The sequence below is a fragment of the Uloborus diversus genome, chromosome 4 (genome assembly GCF_026930045.1).
Source record: "Uloborus diversus isolate 005 chromosome 4, Udiv.v.3.1, whole genome shotgun sequence".
Classification (NCBI taxonomy): Eukaryota; Metazoa; Arthropoda; class Arachnida; order Araneae; family Uloboridae; genus Uloborus; species Uloborus diversus.
In genome coordinates this window covers 118820184-118841870 of record NC_072734.1, presented here as the reverse complement: position 1 = coordinate 118841870, position 21687 = coordinate 118820184, and the positions used below count along the sequence as shown (strand labels likewise).

Genomic DNA, 21687 nt, shown 5'->3' with positions numbered 1-21687 from the left:
TTGTTTGCGTAAAGCAAGCAGAAAAACGATTTACTGTCGCACAGTCCATTGGTAGAGAAAAGCATATTAGAACAGTTGAAGCTCCGAAAAAATATATATATCTGTTGCATCTGTGCTTCTGATTCAAAAAAAAAGAAAGAAAATTAAATTGTTTTCGATGGAATTTCAACCTTTTACCTTAAATGCATTTTTCGAAATTTTAACAGCACTTTTCCAATTTTAACTGCATTTTTTGCGTCATTGTTTGTGCATTTTTAGAACATTATTGCTGTTTTTAGGTCCTGAACTTCTGGGCCCAAATAAACATCTACTTTTATTTCATTTGTAATAGAGTGTATGTTTTTATAGGAATAATTTTGTATCTTGCTCAATCTATATACGGAGGTTTAACATTTTTACGTATATATTTGAATTTACGTTAACACGAAGTCTCAGAATTCTAAACTTTTGTTTTTTGATTTTTACACAATTGATTTATAAGGAACCATTATGCATTAGGGTCATTCCATAGAAATGTCAACCTCAACCTCAATTTTTTTTTTTCCACCAAGCCTTAATTGTGACCTATCATTTCATTCAGCATACTTTCTAGTACAAAAATCCAGTAACAGTTTGCAAAGATTTCATTCGGTGTTTTTTTTTTCCTGGCTCTAAACGTGCGAGGTTGTAGAAAAGGCTTAGCATGTGCAAAAAACATGTGTCTACGTTTTCTTGTGTAATGTAAGAATTTTTGCAAATTTTTAAAAGAACTATGTTTATTCTAAATGATTAGATGTTGGCCCAATAAAATTGACTGTTCTTTTTGCATACGTTATAAGATAAGTATTTTAATTAGTTTGGTTATTTCACTGAAAATATTTACGTTACGTTAGTCACAAAAATGTACTATTTTCTGTTTAAAATCTAAACCAGATGATTGAACCAAACAGCACTTTTTATTTTCTTACATCTGTGTCATATCTACTTAAAAAGTGCAAAATATTTATTTTAGTATCAGGAGATATTAAATAATTAGTGTGACTAACGTAACATTTCAGCCTGGACTAACGTAACAGTTTGCATGTGACTAACGTAACATTTTAAAAATGACTGCTAATATTTAAAACTTATTTAATGTACATTTTCAAGAACAATTTTGAATATGTAGGCATTCTATATTGATTAAAAATATAAAGGGTAAAAAATACCAGTAATATTACATTGTAGACCTTCTGTTTACTTAGAAAAATACTTTTTTAAAGGTCTTTATAAAGATACTTCCAATTGAAAGAATTATTAAAAAGAAAAAGGTGAGTAAAGCAAAATGAATGCTCTGCTAAATGTGCATTCAACATAAGAATCTAACCTTAAGTATTAAGATAATAGAAATACAGTCTTAACAAAGGAGAAAGCCTCTATTTTTTAGAAAATACATCTCCACCTATTATTAGAATAAAGTAATGGCTGCTCGTTGGAAAACATTTGAAGATGTTACATGATACAGTGACAATAAGCGCTGCTGCCATATATTTCAGAAAATGCAGTAATGATCATTTAGAAATTTAAACATTTGCGTTGATATCTGGAATTAAAATGAATTCAAAAACGTTCGAATATTCTTTTTCAATATTACATTTTAGTTCAAAAGAATGCATAACACTATTCGTTCGATGAATCAGTAAACCTTAAAAAATAATATGCCATTGAAAAGTATCACGGAGTTTCTTATAACGATAACTAGTATATTGGCAGAATACTAGAATTCGATGAAACTATCAACTTGCATAAGTTAATTTTTTAAAAGAGAGATGTTTAGGATTTAATTAGCACAAGAATGATGTTATTCAGTTTGTAAAAGCAGTTTCTTTTTTTTTCATTTATTTATTTTTTTCCGCACATTCAAATTGAGATAATTGAACTGAATCCTTCCATTCAATTTCCTACACTAATATATATAAAAAAAAAGTAAAGAAAGAACCATAATGCAACACAAAGAAGGTTCCTAAAAAGTGTAAAAGTAATATAAGAGCAAGAAATTAATTATAAAAAGTTTTTTATATGCATTCATTGCTTGTTATTCGATGGTTACGTTAGTCACGTTACGTTAGTCACACAGTTTTTTTTTTGTAAAAGTACCATTAAGGGCCAAAAAAGATTCATCTGTAACAAATCTGTAGCACATTTTTAAAAATAGATTGTTTACCTCTTACAAATATATCGGCCAATTTTAAATGCCTGCGTAAGTTTCAGAAAAATTTGCCTGTAACATAAGCATTATTTCTCAGAGTTGCAAAAATGTTACGTTAGTCACGATGCCTTTTTTGGTGAAAAAATCCCTGCCAGTGCTTTTTTTGCTTCAAATTCTTGTTAGAAAGGGAAAATAGTCATCTTGTACATTTTAAATCTGCATATTAAACCAAAACACATTAATTTTTACTCCCGGGGTAAGTAAAAAGAGTTTGAAAATCAGCTGCGAATGTTACGTTAGTCACTATGGAATGACCCATTAACATATCATAATAAGGGGGGAATGAATCCCATGACGTCCCACCCCCCTCGTCTCCTCTGGATACACGCCATACTTGTCCTTTCATCTACATAAACTTCCATATAAAGGTAAGCAATATCTGTTAAAACAAACGGCGCTGAGGTGACCCCCCCCCCCCTCCGATCTCTATGCTTCGATATCCCTAAGATTGCTATACATACTCATAAAATCAATGGCACGATGCTTTCTAAAACAATTCTTGCGAAAGAATTGATTTTTTTTAAAGGAAACTTTTTTAGAAAGCTGATATTTCATACCATGATACATAATAATTCCTTACATTCGAATATACCACAATTAAAAGCCAAATTGTAAAATTCCTGGAATAAAGTGCAAATAAATACGTAAAAATGTCACACCCGTCCAAATGGGTTGAGCAGTTTGTTTAAAGATTCTTATTTATACTCTTCGAACCATTCTAAACTACTGTTTTGAAGTTTACGGCATAGTTTCAGACGTTAAAGTCCTTTAATGAATGTCAGAAGAACAAAGAACCCAAGGAGCAGACTAGTTTCCGTTGACCAAAAGAATTTTCACAATTTCACGAAATTTGAACTAGTGTGACTGCAACTTAATTGTATTCATTCTTTAATTTCTTGTACTGCATTGGTATTAAAGTATCCTCATATACATAATAGCGAATGATCGAGTAACGCTCCTGACGTCACCAACTTGAAACTCGCTCCACGGCATGATAATGTGATATTATGTTTCGGTAATGTTTGACATGCAGGGAAATTGCTTTATTTTGACAAGGCGTAACTGGACTTAACTGCTTCGCTGATGAGACTCATTTTAGGAGAATGAAGAAACAAAAAAGTTGTCAACAATGAACGCTACCTACTGGAGTTTAGGGTTTATCCACTTTAGTTTGGGTTAAAATTTCAACTATCAAAATATCATCAAACAGGCATTTGCTTCGTTCAAATGTAGATGCAATTTTTCCCCGTCATACCTTGAAGAGCAATTTTCTAGTTATTTTATAAGCATTGTTTTGTTTAGCCTGACATTCAAAGGTATCCCACATACTGTTAAAAAATCTTTTGAAAAGAGCCTCCCTGTTGAAATATCAATAAAACATAATTGACACGAAAATTACACCCGCGTTAATATCATTGATTGAAAATGTGGAACACAATAGAACTTATTTACTTGCTTATAAAAACTCTTATAAATAAGAATATCAGTGAGTTACTGCAAAAACATTCAAGAGAATGTTATCAACGAAACCGATTGTAAAGTATAATAACCGATTTCATTGTATAATCAAGAATCTATACTCTACAAAAGAAAATTACTACTTGCAAATTTGAAGAAAAATAGAATGTTTCACTTCAGTTGAAAATTTTGTTCGAAGTAAGACACAAATACTTCTAATGAAGCTAAATCTGGAAATGGTAGTTTAATATCTTTTAAATCAAGCCTTCAAATTATCTATTTGTAACATTCACCCTACAATATGAACTCTACACAAAAATTCACAGTTCCTGTCGAATCTTCGTCAAGTTTGGCACTATAGTACTTAGATTGCCAGTTATTCACATGAGGAGGTTTTCGAAGTGTACAAAGGCTTCAAAATATCCTTAAAACGAAGAACATGGTTCCTTAACTATTTCGAAAATTGGGGTCTTTTAATGTAAAACATATTTAAAACTCTTAAAATATTCGTAACATGAATTTGAATATAGTTTTATTCGATTAAGCGTAAGAAATGCACATAAAACAAGATGCAACTTCTTATACTTCAGTTGAAATTCATCCCCCCCCCCTTCGCCAAAAAAAGGAAGGGGGGCACAAAAATGATCATTTTTAAACTATAATTTAAAATTAAAAAAAAAAAAAACATACTTTTTTGTGAAGAGAGTCACTGTTTGGAGAAAAAGACACATTCGTCATTCGTGCCACTTTTAATTTTCCCAATATACTAAACAAGTCACTATCACGAAATTTTCTTCTGTATCTTTCGACAACTCTTATTTTACTAACAAATTTCCTTTTAAAGTTATGATTTTTTTAATTACAAATATTTTAATGTTTGGTCCAAACACAGAGCACGACAAATGGCAAATAAGGCTATAAGACGAACATTACTTCTCCATCCTCATTCTAAATACAGTTAATAAGTTCCACCCAATAATAGAAAATGGTCATACAGTATTACTTCTTCCCAGTGGTAATCAAACAATGCTTAATTAAATTTTTTTTTATCGAACTTAGCCTTTTTTATCAGATTGCCAATTGAATTGATACCTATTCAAATTTCACTCTCTTTGAGTTGTAAAAAAAAAGCCACCTGTTGATATAGTTTTGCACACCAATGTAGTTTACTTCTGAGAGACGATTTATTTTTCTCCACTTTCTAACTCTCCCAAAATCATTTTAAAACTTCTTCCACTTTCTTTGAGCCAATTTTTGAAATTATTGTTAATAAAATTACTACACATGTAATTTTAAAAATATAAAGGGGTAGCCTGGTGGTCAGCAGGCTAATTTAAGAGCACTTTTAATTTAACTTTATTTTTTAATCATAAGTAGCCATGAAATCAAAAATTTTATTATTTTTAAAAATTGTGAGGTTATCTAAAAGTACTATGCTGAAGGAGAAAAGTATCTACACATGAAAACTGTTGCAACGTTGTATACAAGTGTATATTTATTAAAAAAAGAAAAAAAAATTAAAAAACAACATTACTTCAACCATTACTCATCAAAAATTAATAAATTAAAAAATTAGTTGTAAAATGTATAATATAATCATATGTATAGTTAGAAGGAACGAAATAACTGGAAAAAAAAATGTTTTATCATCAAAAGCTGAGATGAAGGTATTATAACATAAGGAAATAGTTCTTAAATACTTCATTCAGTTTTACGAGACTTTCAAAACTATTTGTTTTGTTTTTAATTTATACACTCTTATACTTCATATTATAGCAATTTTGCAGGAAACTACATTTATTTATGTATTGTTAACATATGTATTCATCGTAGTTTCTTGTTGAGGGTATGCTTAAAAAAACATATTTTATAAAATATTTTTCTCAGCCGATTAATCGTCAAAATTGATTAGATTATAAGTAAACGGCAAAGTGGTCACATAGAACCAATTATCGGGGCATCCCTAATGGAAAACTTGACACGCGAATGCATTCCGTATCTGCAAAGTTAATTGTATGTAATTTGAATATTTTTTGTATATCACTGGTAGACTAACTCAAAAGAGAGAGATCTTTTTTTCTCCGACATTCAAATTAGCCATGTGAGCAATAGCTTTTTACTTTCTTCATATTATTCAATCGTAAGACTTAGGTTCATAATGAAAGTACTAAACGCTTCTTTTTAATGATAGAAATTAAATAGGGCAAAACAGTTCTGATAAAACGATATAGGTCAATTTTTAATCTCACGCATAAAACGAGCTTTTATGAATAAATAAAACAAAGTAATTCGCGACTCCAGAGCTCGAATACGCCACCTTGGGGTGATTAATAATACTTAAAAAAAAGGTAAAACATTCCATTCCACGTGTTTTCTTTGGGATAAATTACAGGCTTCAGACAGTTTGTGGTGTAATGAAATTTCTCAAGAATAGAAAAGAAAGCTTCCCACAAACACGATGAAAAATTATTATCATTCACTAAGCGTCGAAGCAAGTAATAAGTTACGGCATTTGTTTATTTTACCTTTTTCATCCGCCATTAGACAGTGACTGTAGCGCCTCCTATAGTTGATTGGAGTTGCGAATCAATTACACTTATTTTGTTTCTCTCCCTCTCTCTCTCTCTCTCTCTCAATTAAGTCTTACTTAAATTAATTACAAATTTTATTTGTTAACAAAAACGAGATGGCAGCAGATAAAAATTTTAAATCATTAAGATTTCACCTGTCATTTGCCAACAATTCGATCGGGTGAAAGGTTTCCTCGAGGGAACCGTAAGAGAAAACATTTTAATGAGATTTATCTGTTACATTGTTAATTTAATTAAGCTGTATAACTCGTGCAAAAGATGACAAAAATCAGCTAACTTCCTAGCGATTGGCGCTAAAATTGAATCTGCTGTAGTTTCAGTGTGGGTTTTCTTTTGTTCTAAGTTTCATGTAAATCGTTGCATTACTTCTAGACATATAGCTGTCACAATTGAGGGGGAAGAACGTTAGATTGCACCACTCCTTTGTGGCGTTGGCGCCAAAATCGAAACAGCTCTTGCACCCTTTAAGGTCTGTTTAACTTTAGACCAATTTTTGTCTGAATCCCTGTTTTACTTCCTGAGTTGTACCGGTCAAAAATTATGAAATTAAATATTCAATTACTCCTTTGAGCTAATTCCGCCTAAAGTGAATCAGCACCTCTGCTCTCTGAGGTCTACCTATGCGTCGAAGAATCCACCTTTTACTTCTTGAGATGTAATTGTTATGCATGACAAAGAAAATGTTCAATTGTTGCCCCCCCCCCCCCTTGGAGGAAAGGGTGCAAAAAACTAACTGGCACCATTTCACATGGGGGTCACCAAATTTCGCTCGATTTCATGCAGTACTTTTTTCTCTAGAGCAGCCACAAGAAGCCAGCCATGCAGATACACACACATTTTCCAAAAATAGTCAAAATGGAATCATCACACCTCAAAACCTGCAAATCCGTCAAAATTCGAAAACTTTCATGACCCTATACTTTTTTATAATAGATTCAGAAGATAGTAAAAAATACAGATAAGTTACCCTTCAATGCGCTTTCTCATGAAAATCTAACTGTTAAAAGATGTATAAAACAAATTACCTTAATTTGAATGCATTTTCAACAAATGATTAGCTTTCCGTAATTTGATTTCTGACAATGTCATCAACTACTCTGGAAAAAATACTGATTGTATTTCAGCTGACGATTTGATCAATTAATTATATCAACTGCTTCATACATTTTCCGAAGGACAAAACCTATTTCCGCATGTGACATTCTGACCCGTCGCGAACCTAGCCCATATGGATTAAAATGACCGTGTGGAATTTTCATTAAGAAACAAAGAAAATCTAAAAGATATGCTTTCGTCTAGAAAAACATCATTAACTCGTAGAGACTTGATTTCCGGTATGGAACAAGGTAAAACCTGATAAATAAGGATTTTTTTGTTCACGCAGAGTTAATTATTGAAAGGATTCGATATTTTTTTTTTTTGTTGACTTTATTATATTTGCTCTGTCGCCTGTAAGGGGAACAAGCTTTTTAATCGTTGCCAAAAACAAAAATGAATACTAGTAATTAGGAAGTTAATTCTTAGTAAAGTTAACAAATTAATTTCAAGGCTGAATTTAAGAAGGCACTGATTAGTGGAGTTTGGGCTTTTGAAATTTTTTTAATAATTCAAGTTCTCTAGGATTTCCTTGATTCACGTCATGAGATTAAGAGTTCAGTCATACAGACCGAAGGCTGGCCTTGAATTTTAGTATAAAAGTACACACTTTCTGTACAAAGTCATTCTATTACTCAGTAGTGAGAAATAACTTTCCGAAAATGATTGCTAAGGTAAGTAATATTGATAATTAAATCGAAAATATTATATTATACCTGTGTCGACTGGGTAGTGCAGTGGCATGGTGTTGGCCTTCTGCGCCGTGATCCCGGGTTCTGACCCGCGGTAACCAGTCGGTGGATTTTCGAGATGCGGAAAATCGTCAGCGCCCATGTTTTTATGATTATGCGGCATGTAAAAGATCCCTTGGATATTCGTTTGGCTTTGGATACCCTCGGCAAAATTAAATCCCTAGTGCAGTTTCGCATGAAAAAGAGAACAGGTTTCTCTATCTGGTAGAAACAGATCGTCAAAATAATCCGAGATATTGACACCCGCGCCTTAATGGTGGCACATGAAAGACTGGATCAATATCGGAGGATAGTACTTGGTCTGCGAAAAGGCTAATATGCCTGACGCAGCCCCGTTAGAAAGAAAAAAAAATATTTTACCTGTGATTAGGATTGATGTAAATTACTATAACCAATGTAAATTTGCCGCCTCTAAAGGAAATTCATTTGAACTAATTCTACACAAATCTAGAAAACAACTGAGCTACTGTAACCAGAAAATTGTCAACAAAGAAAGCCTTTTACCGCCCCCCCCCCCCCCCTCAATAAGACTTTAAACGTTGTCTCCCCATCAACAAAATTTTTAATTTTTGCCATAACACTGTGAGTATACCTAAATTTAGATAATTTTATCGTAAAAAATAACTGTCGTTCGAAATGTTTTCAAATCTAAAAGTTCGAGAATAATGAAATAAAACTTGCTATTGTTTGATATAACATTTATCTTGCTATGATAAATACTAGTACCCGAGAAGTTTTAAACTATGTTTCTCATGTACCTCAAATTAATTTTCATTTTTAATGGAACGTAGAATATCACGTGGCAAAGGTGTATCATGCGCGTAATATACTAGTTAGGACACCACAATACAATGCATTTAAAGCGACATGATTTGATGACATTATTCCACAAAATTTGACGAGCAGAGAAATGCTTGTTCTGGCTGTTGTTTTAAGAATTTCTTTGAAGTTTTAACATATGCATGATTTACTTTTCTGAAGCTGAAAACTTCTAGAGCATTTAATCGCAGTAACCATCACTTATTGAAATCTTGATAGTTCTAAAAAGTTTTGATCCAATAAAGCGGCTGATTCAATAAAGCAAAAATGTGTAATTTTTAAATTACTCAAACAAAATAAACCATCATTAAAAGTACTACTTCGTTCATCCAAAATGTTCGTTCATTGATTGTTTAAGGAATTTTATTGTGAAACAGTATGAAAATGCAATTACAAAATTCAAATTTAATTGATCTGCTCGTATGCATTTGCTAAATTTATTTGCTATTATTTGCAAAAAATAGATAGCATTTAATTTAGACACTCCTTTTTCTTTTTTTTCAATGTCATAATATTACCTATTCTTTTCAGAATTTGCCCCTCGTTAACGCTACCAGAGACAAAGTCTTAGAGCCCGACATCACATCTGTGTTTTGTTTGACTTTTCCCGAGAAAACTCACTAAAAGTTTGCAACACCCTGCCTCTCCCTTTTTTCACTATTTACGATTACAAAGAAAAAAAACTCACATTACTAAGAGAGGGCAAAAAAAAAAAAAAAATGATTGCGCCGATTGTATAGTTTTGCGGGATGTGTTTGTGGGAAATAGTCATATACGGCGTGTTAGATTCAAATGTCCGGCAGGTTTTAAGTGTTAAAACTGGATTTCATTCTGTTTTGAGACTTTGATTCATTAAAACGGCCGATTCAATTAAGAACCGAGTCTATCACCCAGCGCTCACTGTATGTAATGTATAAAATTATCGTAGAATGAAATAGTTATTGAGTTAAGAATGGTTAATTAATTTGAATGAATTTCTCCAAAATTAATTAATCGTTTTTTTCTAGCAGATTAAGCACTCCCCAAACGTTGTGGAATATTTCAACTTTAAATGTCCTCAATAAATTGCTTTTTTTTTTTCTCTCTCTCTCAAGTTTCATAATGGTTAATCTAAACGATTCTGTTAGAAGCTAGTATTTTCTATTCAATTACGTGAAATCCGAAAATGTGCTTTGAGTGAAAACAAAACATCTAGTATTTCAGACTTAAAACTAACGAATTAGAAGCTCGGTAACATATTATTTACGTAAAAGTAAACATCTATTGAAACTGCATGTTAATCTATCTTAAAAATTTGGGTTGAATTGCTTGCTGCTTCGATAACGCTGCATTTTGCGTTAAAACTCTTTTTCAATTCGTCAATAAACATTGCTATCAAAACACAAAACCTGAAAATTACATGCTGTCAGTTTCAAATCCATGTTCAAATATAATTGATTTCATCGATTGGGAAGAAGAAAATATTTCAACACTTTTCTTTAGATACAAGCAATCATTTGTTTTGGAAGGTAGGAAGTTCGCAGTACAAAATTTTAAAAACCTAAATAAGTTAATAACTATATACGTTATACTCAACTGAAATTTGCAAAAAGGCAAATGGCGGGAACAAGCTTACGCTCTATCATATTAATCATAGTTTATAACACACAAATAATATCGTGTTCTACGGTTACTTATTTGTAAGAAATCGTTCAGTAACGGGGTTAATAATATCGTATCACGGGATGGCATGCCTGCAGATCAAATCAAATTACGTACTTCTCAAATGCCTATTGAAAGCAATTCCCAGCTTTGTAAACAATCACACTTTTTAATGGAGTTTAAGCAATTTTGAATTCCAAAAACGCTCGATATTGAAAGAAAAAACTTTTTGATTGCAAAAAATAACAAAAGCATGGGTTATTAATCTGTGAATAGCGATTGCGAGGTGATAGTAAACGGGGTCGAGAAGCAGCTCGTAGTTGGTCGATGGGAACATTTTTATTTATAACTTATTTACCTATTAATAAAACTGTAGAACACCGATTTTACATTTTTTGCGGGGCTGACGAGAAAAAACGTAGAAGACGGTAAAACGTTATGCAGGGGTCGACCAGGTTTTCATTACATACTATAAAATAATTTGAATGGAAGTAAATTCGCACAGTAAAAAATATTTTGCATTTATTATTCAAAATTAATTTCATACACGATCTGACATAATAGAATACGACTTGAAAACTATCTGGGTAGTCTGGGTTTAAAACTTTCGATAATAGTTGCTTGCCTCATACTTTTTTTTTTTCTTTTGGTCTCAGAAAAAGTAAAAATCAATCACTTAAAAAGGTTTTACGTTTTTTCTTGATAAATCAAAGAATTCTCGTAATTCAAATAACAATTTCTCCATAAATTTCAAATTCGCCATAACAATTGCACATGTATTTAAAAACAATAGCATGGCATCCACACAAGATTATAACAGTAAATCCAAATTTGAGTTTGAGTAGTGATTTTTGCTGGGTACAAAGTAAAACGTTTGAAATTTTAACCGAACAGCTACACTTCAATTGAACAATCGAAAAGATAATAAAAACTATATGACAAAAAAATAACAAGCTTTGCTCACCACACTGATCACTATTTTCATTATATACCTTTGAAAAAAAAAATCCATTGATATCGGTCAATTAGTTCTCAAGACACAAACAAACCAGGAAATGTACTTCGGATTGGGTTTCCCCTGTCTTTGGCAATCTTCTCATTTGGCGTGTTTTTTTATTTACTGCTTGAAAATTGAATATTTTAGAAATCAAGTATGCTGGGGAAAAAAGGTAATACTTCCTCCGTCCCAAACTAGTAGAGCTACGTTTGAATATTTTTGTACTGATTATTGATTCAGACGATTTTATGATTTTGTTTGATTGTTTTTTTAGAGATTTTAAGGTGCTATACTATCAATTAACAACTTTACTTAGCAAGCATTCCAAAATGTTGTTTAACCTCAGATGCACTGCCAATTCGAACGAAAATTATGTTTTAAAACTTACGACTGTAAATGTCTCTCCAGAGATATTTGTCGTCTTTGAATTGAGTTTTTCCTGCACTGAAGTTGCAATACATTAACGCACTAATACATGTTTGGGACAAATGAGACATGATTTTTGGGGTTTCCGAATAAACATACCACGTGACTATAAATCTAAGAAAAATAAAAGATACTTTCAAAATAATTCAAACAAAAATAAAATGTGAATGTGATTTGTAACAAAAAGTGGCAGAAAGTTATTGAGAATGAGTCGAAAACTAAAATGCTGTAAGATAGACTCAAAGAATTTGAGAATTGCATCCCTAAAACTCATGAAATTTTCGCATATTTGACGAAATGACTTCGCCCCCCCCCCCCTCGTGAAAAATGCTCCGAATAAACATTTCGTCAAAATGACAAAAATTTCGTGAGACTTGAGCATGAGTTTCCGACCCAGCGATGAAAGAATCGTCTTAAATGTTGAACTTTGTCTAACGATTGAAAAATCCTCTAAAGTGAGCGATTCTGAGAGCGTGTTAAAAATGTTCAGAAATTTCAAAACCGAATTCAGGATTTCATTGGAATATTGATTACTTCTTTCGTTATTTTTCCCCCTTTTATATAGATGACAGCAGTAAATTACGTAAATATTTAAGTAGAAAGTTGTTTTTCGTTTTTAGAATTCTTAAAAACTTCTTTCTAGAATCATTCATTCATAGAAGAAATTTTTGTTAGTGTTGTCTAAACGTTTACTATTTCTTTAGACTAACAAAAGTTAATCTTTCATTAATCTTGCTGAGAATGCTTCGTAGTTTTTTTACTTCTGTGGTTACACTTTTTTTTTTCAGGTCGCCATTGTTTTCACCATTTTGGCAGCAGCCAATGCAAGCGCCATCTTGCATGGACATTCTGCATTGATCAGTACCAGTGTCAGCGCTAGTGCAAGATCTCAAGATGTAAGTGCGTTTTTCACTTTTTGTGCAAACTTTTTTTTTTTACTAAATGTTAACAAAAGTGCTATGCCTAACGTTAATGTACAGGAATCACGAAAAAAAAAAAGGGGAAATCCCTAATTTTCACCATAAAAATTGCAAAACTTTTCAAAATTACAGCTCTACTCGAATCAATTCTATTCTATTTCTATTTCTATTCAAGAGTCACAACTGACTTCAACTGTATTTATGTCGAGGTCTGCATACTAGTGCCTTGCCTCCATTATTTTATATACCGATAGATGGCAGCCACCATCACCGGATCGAACAGTTAATGAGAATTTAGAAACTAGTCCAAGAGCTAATAGCTACCTGGTATTAGCACCTCCAGAGGTATCGTTTCACTTGGAGGACATTGGAGGACCACGAGCATATTTAACGTCGCCCAGTCCCCTTTAATGACGACGGTGGGTCTTCGACCAGCGGGGATCGAACCCGAGCCCCTCCGGCCCCGAGTCCAACGCCCTACCGATCAGGCTACCCACGGCCCCCTACTCGAATCAATTCGTGGCTATGGAAACGCAGTCAAAGCTGCAGTCAATGCTAAATATTTATGAAGTATTAAGATTAAATATTTACAGGAGTAGCATTTTTTGTCCTTATTAACTTCTATCATAAACTATTTTTGGACACCCGCAGTTTTTCTACATCTGCAAAATGTTAGCTTTTTAATAAAACATCCATCAGACATATGAAAAACGTCATTTGGTAAAAATAATAGTGGATTTGCATCTTTGGTGTGATGACGACGATCAAAAAATTCAAATATGTTTTATCTTTTCAACAGCGCACACTCTAATGCTAGTAGAAAAGCCCATTATATCTGTATTAATCTATATATATAACGAGCTGATGTGTGCATCACATGACTTCCTTTTACTCCAATTTAAAGCCTCGGAGTGAGCAAAGAAACACTTTAAATATTTTCACCCCAAGTTTGTTGCGAACCGAAGCAAAGAAAACGTTTTATACAGAAAAATTTTCGCAATATTGGCAGTTTTAATGTGATTGAATGTGACTAAATGGTTAACTCTCTAAATATAACCAAATTGAAACCAGATTTTAAAAAAAAAAAACCGCCAAATTCGTCACCAAGTTGGAGACAAAACTTGGCGACCAAAAGCTTGGCGATATATTGCCAACTGTTTGTCAAATTATAGCACTGTTTGAGTTTATACTGAAATTAACAATGATTTTACCCCAAAAAGGTGTAAAAGACCCCCGTTAGAACATCCGAATGCAACCAAAAGAGAAGGTGCACAACTAGACCCCACTTCGAGTCTATGTACCAGATTTCAACTTTCTAGGACATACCGTCTTGAGTTATGCGAGATACATACACACATACGTACGTACATACGGACGTCACGAGAAAACTCGTTGTAATTAACTCGCGACCAAACGTGGATACATGCCAAAGAACATATAGACAACTGAAGAATCCATTTTGACGAATCCGTTCGTCAAAATGGCGAATTTCGCGTGACGTCCGTATGTATACGTATGTATGTGCGCATGTATGTATGTATCTCGCATAACTCAAGAACGGTATGTCCTAGAAAGTTGAAATTTGGCACATGGACTCCAAGTGGGGTCTAGTTGTGCACCTTCTTTTTGGTTGTATTCGGATGTTCCAAAGGGAGTCTTTTACACCTTTTTGGGGTAAAATCATTGTTAATTTCAATGTAAACTCAAGCGGTGCAATCATTTGGCAAATACTTGGCAATATATCGCCAAGTTTTTCGTCGCCAAGTTTTATCGCCAACTTGGCGACGAATTTGGCAGTTTTTTTTTTTTTTTTTTTCCTTTAATCTGGTTTCAATTTGGCCATACTTCGAGACTTAGCCATTGAATCACATTAGAACTGCCAATATTGGGAAAATTTATCTGTATAAAACGTTTTCTTTGGTTCGGTTCGCAACAGACTTGGAATGAAAGTATTTAAAGTGTTTTTTGGCTCACTCCGAGGCACTATTATCTTAAAATTGGAGTAAAAGGAAGTCATGTGATGCACACATCAGCTCATTTGTATACAGATTCTCAAAATAGACATTCTGAAGTATCACTAAATAAATTTACAATTAGTAAAAATGAGTAGAACATGTTTAAATACCTTCCCTTACATAATAGTCCAGTCATATTATACAACAAAAAGTGACTAAAATCACAAAGCACCATGTAGTTCTGATTTTTTAATATGTTGTTTGGGTCACTTAGGGAAGTGTAAATCTAAGTTTGCAGTTTTCAAAAACGTGTGCTCGCTGCGTAATTCGCGAAAAACTGCGAAGTTTTTAGACTTTTTTTAGTTTTTCCTTTATAGCTCCTAAACTATCAGACTTTCGATGTGGATATCCGTTTTAAAGCGCATTAGATTTTGAACAATTAGAGCTCAAGTGGTGTTCTGTACGACGAATAGTTTAGGAGATATAGCACTTAAAAAAGTGGCCATTTTTGGCGAAAAATAAAAAATTATGCTTCAATCACATGACACGCCCCAAATATGGACCAGAATCCTCACTCTAATTGAAAAAAAAACTGGGCATACTGTTACAGTACCTTTAATTGGTTTTCATTGAAGCCAAAAACGAAGTCTGTAGATTCAGTATTAACTTTCAAAAATGCAAAGCAGACAAATAATCGAAATATTCGATTTTTGATGAAATGGGACAAAATACTTTTCAAGAGAATATGGATGATTTTATTCTAAAACGAGCTAATGTGTGAATCACATGACTTCCTTTTACGCCGATTTAATGATAATAGCTCCTTGGAGTAAGAATGGAAACACTAAATATTTTCATCCCTACTTTCTTGCGAACCGAAGCAAAAAAACGTTTTACAGATTTATTTCCACATTATTGGCAATTTTAATGTGATTCAGTGGTTAACTCTTTAAATATCACCAACATTGGCCATAAACCAGATTTAAAAATTTAAAAAAATCGCCAAAATTTTCGCCAAGTTTGCCAAAAGTTTGGCGATATATCGCCAAGCGTTTGACAAATTATAACACCACTTGAGTTAGCATTGAAATTAACAATGATTTTCCCCAAAAAAGGTGTAAAAGACCCCCTTAGGAACATCCAAATGCAACCAAAAGGGAAGGTGCACAACTAGACTTTACTAGGAGTCTACGTACCAAATTTCAACTTTCTAGGTCGTACAGGATATACCGTTTTTGAGTTATGCGAGATACATACGTACATACACACATACATACGTACATACGGACGTCACGAGAAAACGCGTTGTAATTAACTCAGGGATCGTCAAAATGGATATTTCGGGTGTCTGTACGTTTTTAGGCATATATCCACGTGTGGCCGGGTTCTATTCCCGGTTGGGCATGGTTGACTCAGCCGTTCATCCTTTCAGTGGGTCGATACAATGAGTAACAGCTTACTTGGGAACCAAGCATTGGGGGTTACGTTTTAGGCTGACCAACTAACCGGAACATCTGCCTTGCACACTGGTCAGGAAAGCTAAGTAGGGCATAGCAGCGTTTGTCCCTCACGGGCTGTCGTGCCACTGGGTTTGGTTTGATTTAAAAGAAGAAGACTCTAAAAAATTTGAAGCTGGTGGCGAAATTTTATGTGTGTTTTGTGACATGGTGTATTCATCCCGAATAATGAATTTGAAAGCGTGCCAATAAATATCTCCGAAATCATTAAAAATATATATATACACTACTGGCCATTAAAATTGCTACACAAGGAAGAAATGCAGATAACAAAATGATATTTATTGGACACATATATTATGTTAAAAATAGCAAGTGATTAAATTTTCAAGAAATTTGGGTGAATAGATCCCGAGAAATTAGAACTTAGAACTACCACTTCTGGCAGCAATAACAGCGCTTAAACGCCTTGGTATTGCGTCATACAGAGATTGGATGGCATATACGGATACAGACACCCATGCAGCTTCAAAACGATGCCCCAGTTCATCGACCTTAGTGGCTAGCGTTAGCTGACGAGCCAGTTGTTCAGCAACCATTGACCAGACGTTTTCTATTGGTGAGACATCTGGAGAACGTGCTGGCCAAGGCATCAGTCGAACATTTTCCGTATCAAGGAAAGTCTGCGCAATACCTTCCATATGCGGTCGTGCATTATCCTGCTGAAACTTAAAGTTTCGCAGGGCTCGAATAAAGGTTAGTGCCACGGGTCGTAGCACATCAGAAATGTAACGCCGACTGCTCATAGTGCCGTCAATGCGAACAGGAGGTGACCGAGATGTGTATCCAATGGCACCCCGTACCATCACGCCAGGGGTTGGGCCAGTATGACGATGGCGAATGCACGCTGCCAGTATGCGTTCACCACGATGTCGCCAAGTACGGATGCGACCATCATGATGTTGTAAGCAGAACCTAGATTTATCAGAAAAAATGACGTCTCGCCATTAGTACACCCAGGTTCGTCGCTGATCACACCATCGAAGGCACTCCTGTCTGTGATGCAGCGTCAATGGTAGCCGCAGTCATGGTCACCGAGCTGGCAGTCCATGCTGCTGTAAATGTCGCCGAACTGTTCGTGCAGGCACTTGTTGTCTTTCAAATAACCCCATTTCTTGACTCAGGGCTCGTGACGTGGCTGTACGATCCACTTAGGTCATGCGGATAACATGACTGTCCTCTCGGCTGCTAGTGATTACTTTCCGTTGAGAACCAGCATGGCAATCTGTATTACCATCCTGAACCCATCGAATCCATATTCTGTTAACTGTCATTGGATCTCTACCGACCGCAAGCACCAATACTGCGATAGAATGAGCAACAATCCCGGTAGGCTACAATTCGACCTCTATCAAAGGCAGAAACGTGCTGGTACGCATTTTTTCTTCTTGCACGAGGCATCATAACAATTTTCCACCACGCAACAACGTTCAAATTAAATCTGCACGTGGGAAATTGGCTGTAAAAATTCCTCGTTTAAACACATTGTAGGTGTCGCTGCGGACGCCTGTGCTGTCTGAATGCGCTGAAAAGCTAATCATTTGCATATCACATCATCTTCTTCCTGTCGTTTAAATTTCATGTCTGTACCATGTCGCTTTCTTGGAATAGCAATTTTAATGGCCAGTAGTGTGTGTGTATATATATATATTTCATTTTATAGGCTCACGGTAACTACGCTTTCGGCTATGACATCAAGGACGGAAAAGGTGCCACCAATTCCCGATCCGAGGTAGGAGACGGACATGGCAACGTGAAGGGCTCCTACACCTTGGCCGACATTGACGGACGGGCCAGGAAGGTCGAATACGCCGCCGACGGACACGGATTCAGAGCCGTCGTCAAGACCAACGAGCCCGGAACCGCCCACAGCGCCCCTGCTGCCGCCCTCATCGCCAGCCCCTACGCCGGGGCCGTCGCCCCTGTCGTCAACCACGTAGCCCCTGCAGCCGCCGTCGTAGGACATGCAGCCCCATTGACTCATGGTCTTGCAGGACACGGTCTTTTGGGTGCCCCATTGGCCCATAGCGCTTATGGTCTTTCAGGACTAGGATATGGAGTTTTGGGACATGGATTGGTTGAACAAGGAGTTATCGCTCACGGAGGTCTTCAGTATGGTCTTATGCATTAAATATACTAATTGAATAGGTATGCATTCTTAAGATTGTTGAAATGACGTTTATAAGAAAACACGAAAGTACAAATTGTATATGGATATGTGGAATCTTTTGTCAAAATACACAATTGGTGTTTTGTTACCAAACAAGGTTCCACAAACCTCGAAATCGTGTATTAAAATGAAACAATTTGGTCTCACGCATGTAGTGTTTGTTGTTAATGCCCCTTGAAGCACCCAAGGGGATAGATAACGAAGTTGTTAATCCGTTTTTGAGACTAATATAAGCGGCTTCCGTCTGACTGAGCCCCATTTAGGTGAAATTCCGACTTTTGCTCAGACACATAAGACAGATAGTATAGTTCAGATTTATTACAATACAAGGAAATCAGAAGAACACCCGGGGCAATAGGCGGGAAGGCCAAAGGGGCCCCACATGCATGTAGTTCAGGCTGTAACATTTCAGTTGGTTAACATTGTAATATTTAGTTAGTATGCATCCCATTAAGAAAGTAAACGGAAGGGATGATGAGACGACCGATTTTTAAAATCAATCTCCTCCCTTTTCTCTTCTTTAATTTTATTGAATGACTTCGACAAAAACAAATCATAAGAGTTTCATTTTCATGGGGGTATTTCAACAAGTGGAAAATTGACGAGTTCGTAAGATTTTTTTGGCGTGAATCATTTTATTTTGAGCCCCCCCCCCCTTTCCGAGATTCAAGTTAACTCGTACCAAATTTCACAGCAATAGGTGCTAAAGGAATCCTCAGAATAACAAACTAGCCGTTTTGTACACTTGAAAAGTTTTTTTCAAATCCTGGCCCCACTAAATTTCCGCTTCGTTTACGGCCCTAGACAACTTTTGACTTTTCTGTGTCAAACCGATGCAATTAATGCATCCACCAATCATTTTCAACGTTTCAATGCAGCTTATGCATCCACCAACCAATGTCAATGTTTCAAAAGTTTGCTTATTTTTCATTGGGCGTCGCCCATTTTGACCGCAAGAGCCCCACGGGGAACCCCTGCATCCCCCAATCAATGGCAAAGTAATGGAAACAGATGTTCCCTGTAGCGCCCACTTTGTTGCCATTGGTTTCAGCGATTGCCACGGCCTATAAGAATTAAGTGGGGCCATTAGCGCAACCAGAAATACCTTCTGGGGGGGGGTTGATGAAAAATACCTTCTGAAGGGGATTTTTTGATCAAAAAGGCCTTCTGAAGGGTTTTTTTTAAATCAAAACTGCCCTTTTATGTGCATAAACTACTGCATTAGAATTTGCATTTATGTTAAAACCAATGGCTCTGGGAGGTGTTTTAACCCTCACCCCCCCCCCCCCCCCCCTCCCTTCGCTGCGCACCTGAGTGCGGCCATGTTCAAATTCAAGGTTTCCGTTCACTCTTAAGCTGTAGACTTGAATTGAGTTTAGCCAAAGACTTTCGCTAAAGTAGAAGCTCTTATATCTCCTGTTCTAATAATTTAAGAAAATTGGAATACACTTCAACTTATGCTGAAAAAAAAAGTTCTTTCAAATGGCATAGAATGTTAAGAAGTGTGAGAAATTTTTTACTCCCTAAATAGTAATTTATGTGAAATTTCAGCTTAAAAATTAAATACAAAAAAACTGATTCGGAATTTTAAAACAAAAAAAAAAACAAAAAAAAAACGCTAACTTGGTGCAAACCTCCTAGGTCCAATGTAATTTTGTGCCAATTTACAAGACTAGAGGTTATTGGATCTCCTGGACGTGGGACAGACACAATATCACTATTCATTTGATGCTATACTTTTTTTTAAATATATGGAGATAAATAACAGTCGATAGCTTGTTAAACACAGCAAAATAACCATGATTTTTCTTTTGCAGATTTTACTCAAAAATAGCGCTGTGATATCAAAACTACTCAGCAATAGACGATATCTGCAGACGATATCTGCAAGAATTCCTCCTGCAGTTTTCCAAGCCTTTGCTTTCCTTAATGCATCTCAAAATGGTGGTAGCCAAAAATTAAAGAAGCATGCTGATAATAATATTAAAAAAAATTATCTCCAAATTTGTATTTATTATTTATTTTGCTTTGAACTATTGAGAATAAAAAATGTCACGTCAGAATTTGATTTTTGATTTAGTCATACATGATGGTACGATCCAAAAGTAATGAGCCTTCGTTTCAAAAGACAGATTTATTGAACTGATCGGTACAACTGACTGTCTTAAAAATAGGCACCTCCTGCAACAATGAACTTCTGTAGGCGGCTTTTTCATGACTCAAAAGCATTCCGGAATATCTGCAAGGGCTGCCTTGACATGCGCTCGGATGTCCCCGATGGAGTCGAAAAGTTTCCTTTTCAGTGCTGATTTTAATGGTTGAAACAAGAAGTCAGGAGGCCACAAGCTCGAACTGTAAGAAGACTAGGGCATCACGGGAGCGTTGACTCGGATGTTCTTTTCAGTCAGAATTCTCGGCACAAGTTTCGCACAGAATTTGCGCATGTGCAACTTCTCCGTAACAATGCGTTGCACCGTTGTCTCCGATAAATTCAGGGCTTTTGCTACTTCGTAGAGACTTATAAACGGAATATCAGTCCGTGTTCAAAAATTCCCACACTCGTTGCACATTCACGTCAGCACGGACCGAGGACAGACATCCAGACTGGGATTCGTCAGTCACCACTTCCCGGCCTGACGAAAAGCATCGTGATACTTTTCTACTTGAAAATACAACAGACACTCAGTCCCAAACGCCTATTGAAGCATTGCGAACGTTTGGAAAGAAACCAGAAGCAAAATTTGATCTCTTTGCGTTGCTCGGACGAACTTTCCATATCACCGTATCACGCACCACCGTATAGGGGTTACTGTTAAAGCTGATGGTACCGCTCCGAAAACTGGGTGGCAACTGACCTGCGTCGCACTGTAAAGCCAACAACCCCCCACCACCGTCGCTGTCAAGCGGAGCGGCTACAGGTTGTGCATGCATCAGTATAACGTGAGGCTCATTACTTTTGGATCGTACCATGAAAATGAGCAATATGTTACTCACTTGTCACTTATTTACCTGTTTTCCAAATCTGTACACCATTTCTTTTAAAGCATTTTTTACTACTCATCCTTTCATATTTAATTCATTGTTGTATCAGTTGATGACTTGGAGGGGCGATCAAAAAC

The 21687-nt window shown here is 35.4% G+C and overlaps 1 protein-coding gene across 1 annotated transcript; it reads left to right on the top strand.

Annotated features, from left to right (window-relative positions):
* The first annotated feature begins 8011 nt into the window (after positions 1 to 8011).
* LOC129221494 (adult-specific rigid cuticular protein 15.7-like) lies at positions 8012 to 20444 on the top strand. Its single transcript, XM_054855975.1, has 4 exons — positions 8012 to 8045; positions 12795 to 12902; positions 18062 to 18546; positions 20386 to 20444. The coding sequence occupies exons 1-3, from the start codon at positions 8034 to 8036 to the stop codon at positions 18527 to 18529; spliced, it is 588 nt and encodes a 195-aa protein (XP_054711950.1). The 5' UTR covers positions 8012 to 8033; the 3' UTR covers positions 18530 to 18546; positions 20386 to 20444.
* The last annotated feature ends 1243 nt before the right edge of the window (positions 20445 to 21687 follow it).

Bases quoted from the DNA above. Each gene is read 5' to 3' on its own strand.
- LOC129221494 (XM_054855975.1), top strand. The intron at 12,903-18,061 runs GTAAGTGCGTTT...TTCATTTTATAG, and splicing joins CTAGTGCAAGATCTCAAGAT to GCTCACGGTAACTACGCTTT.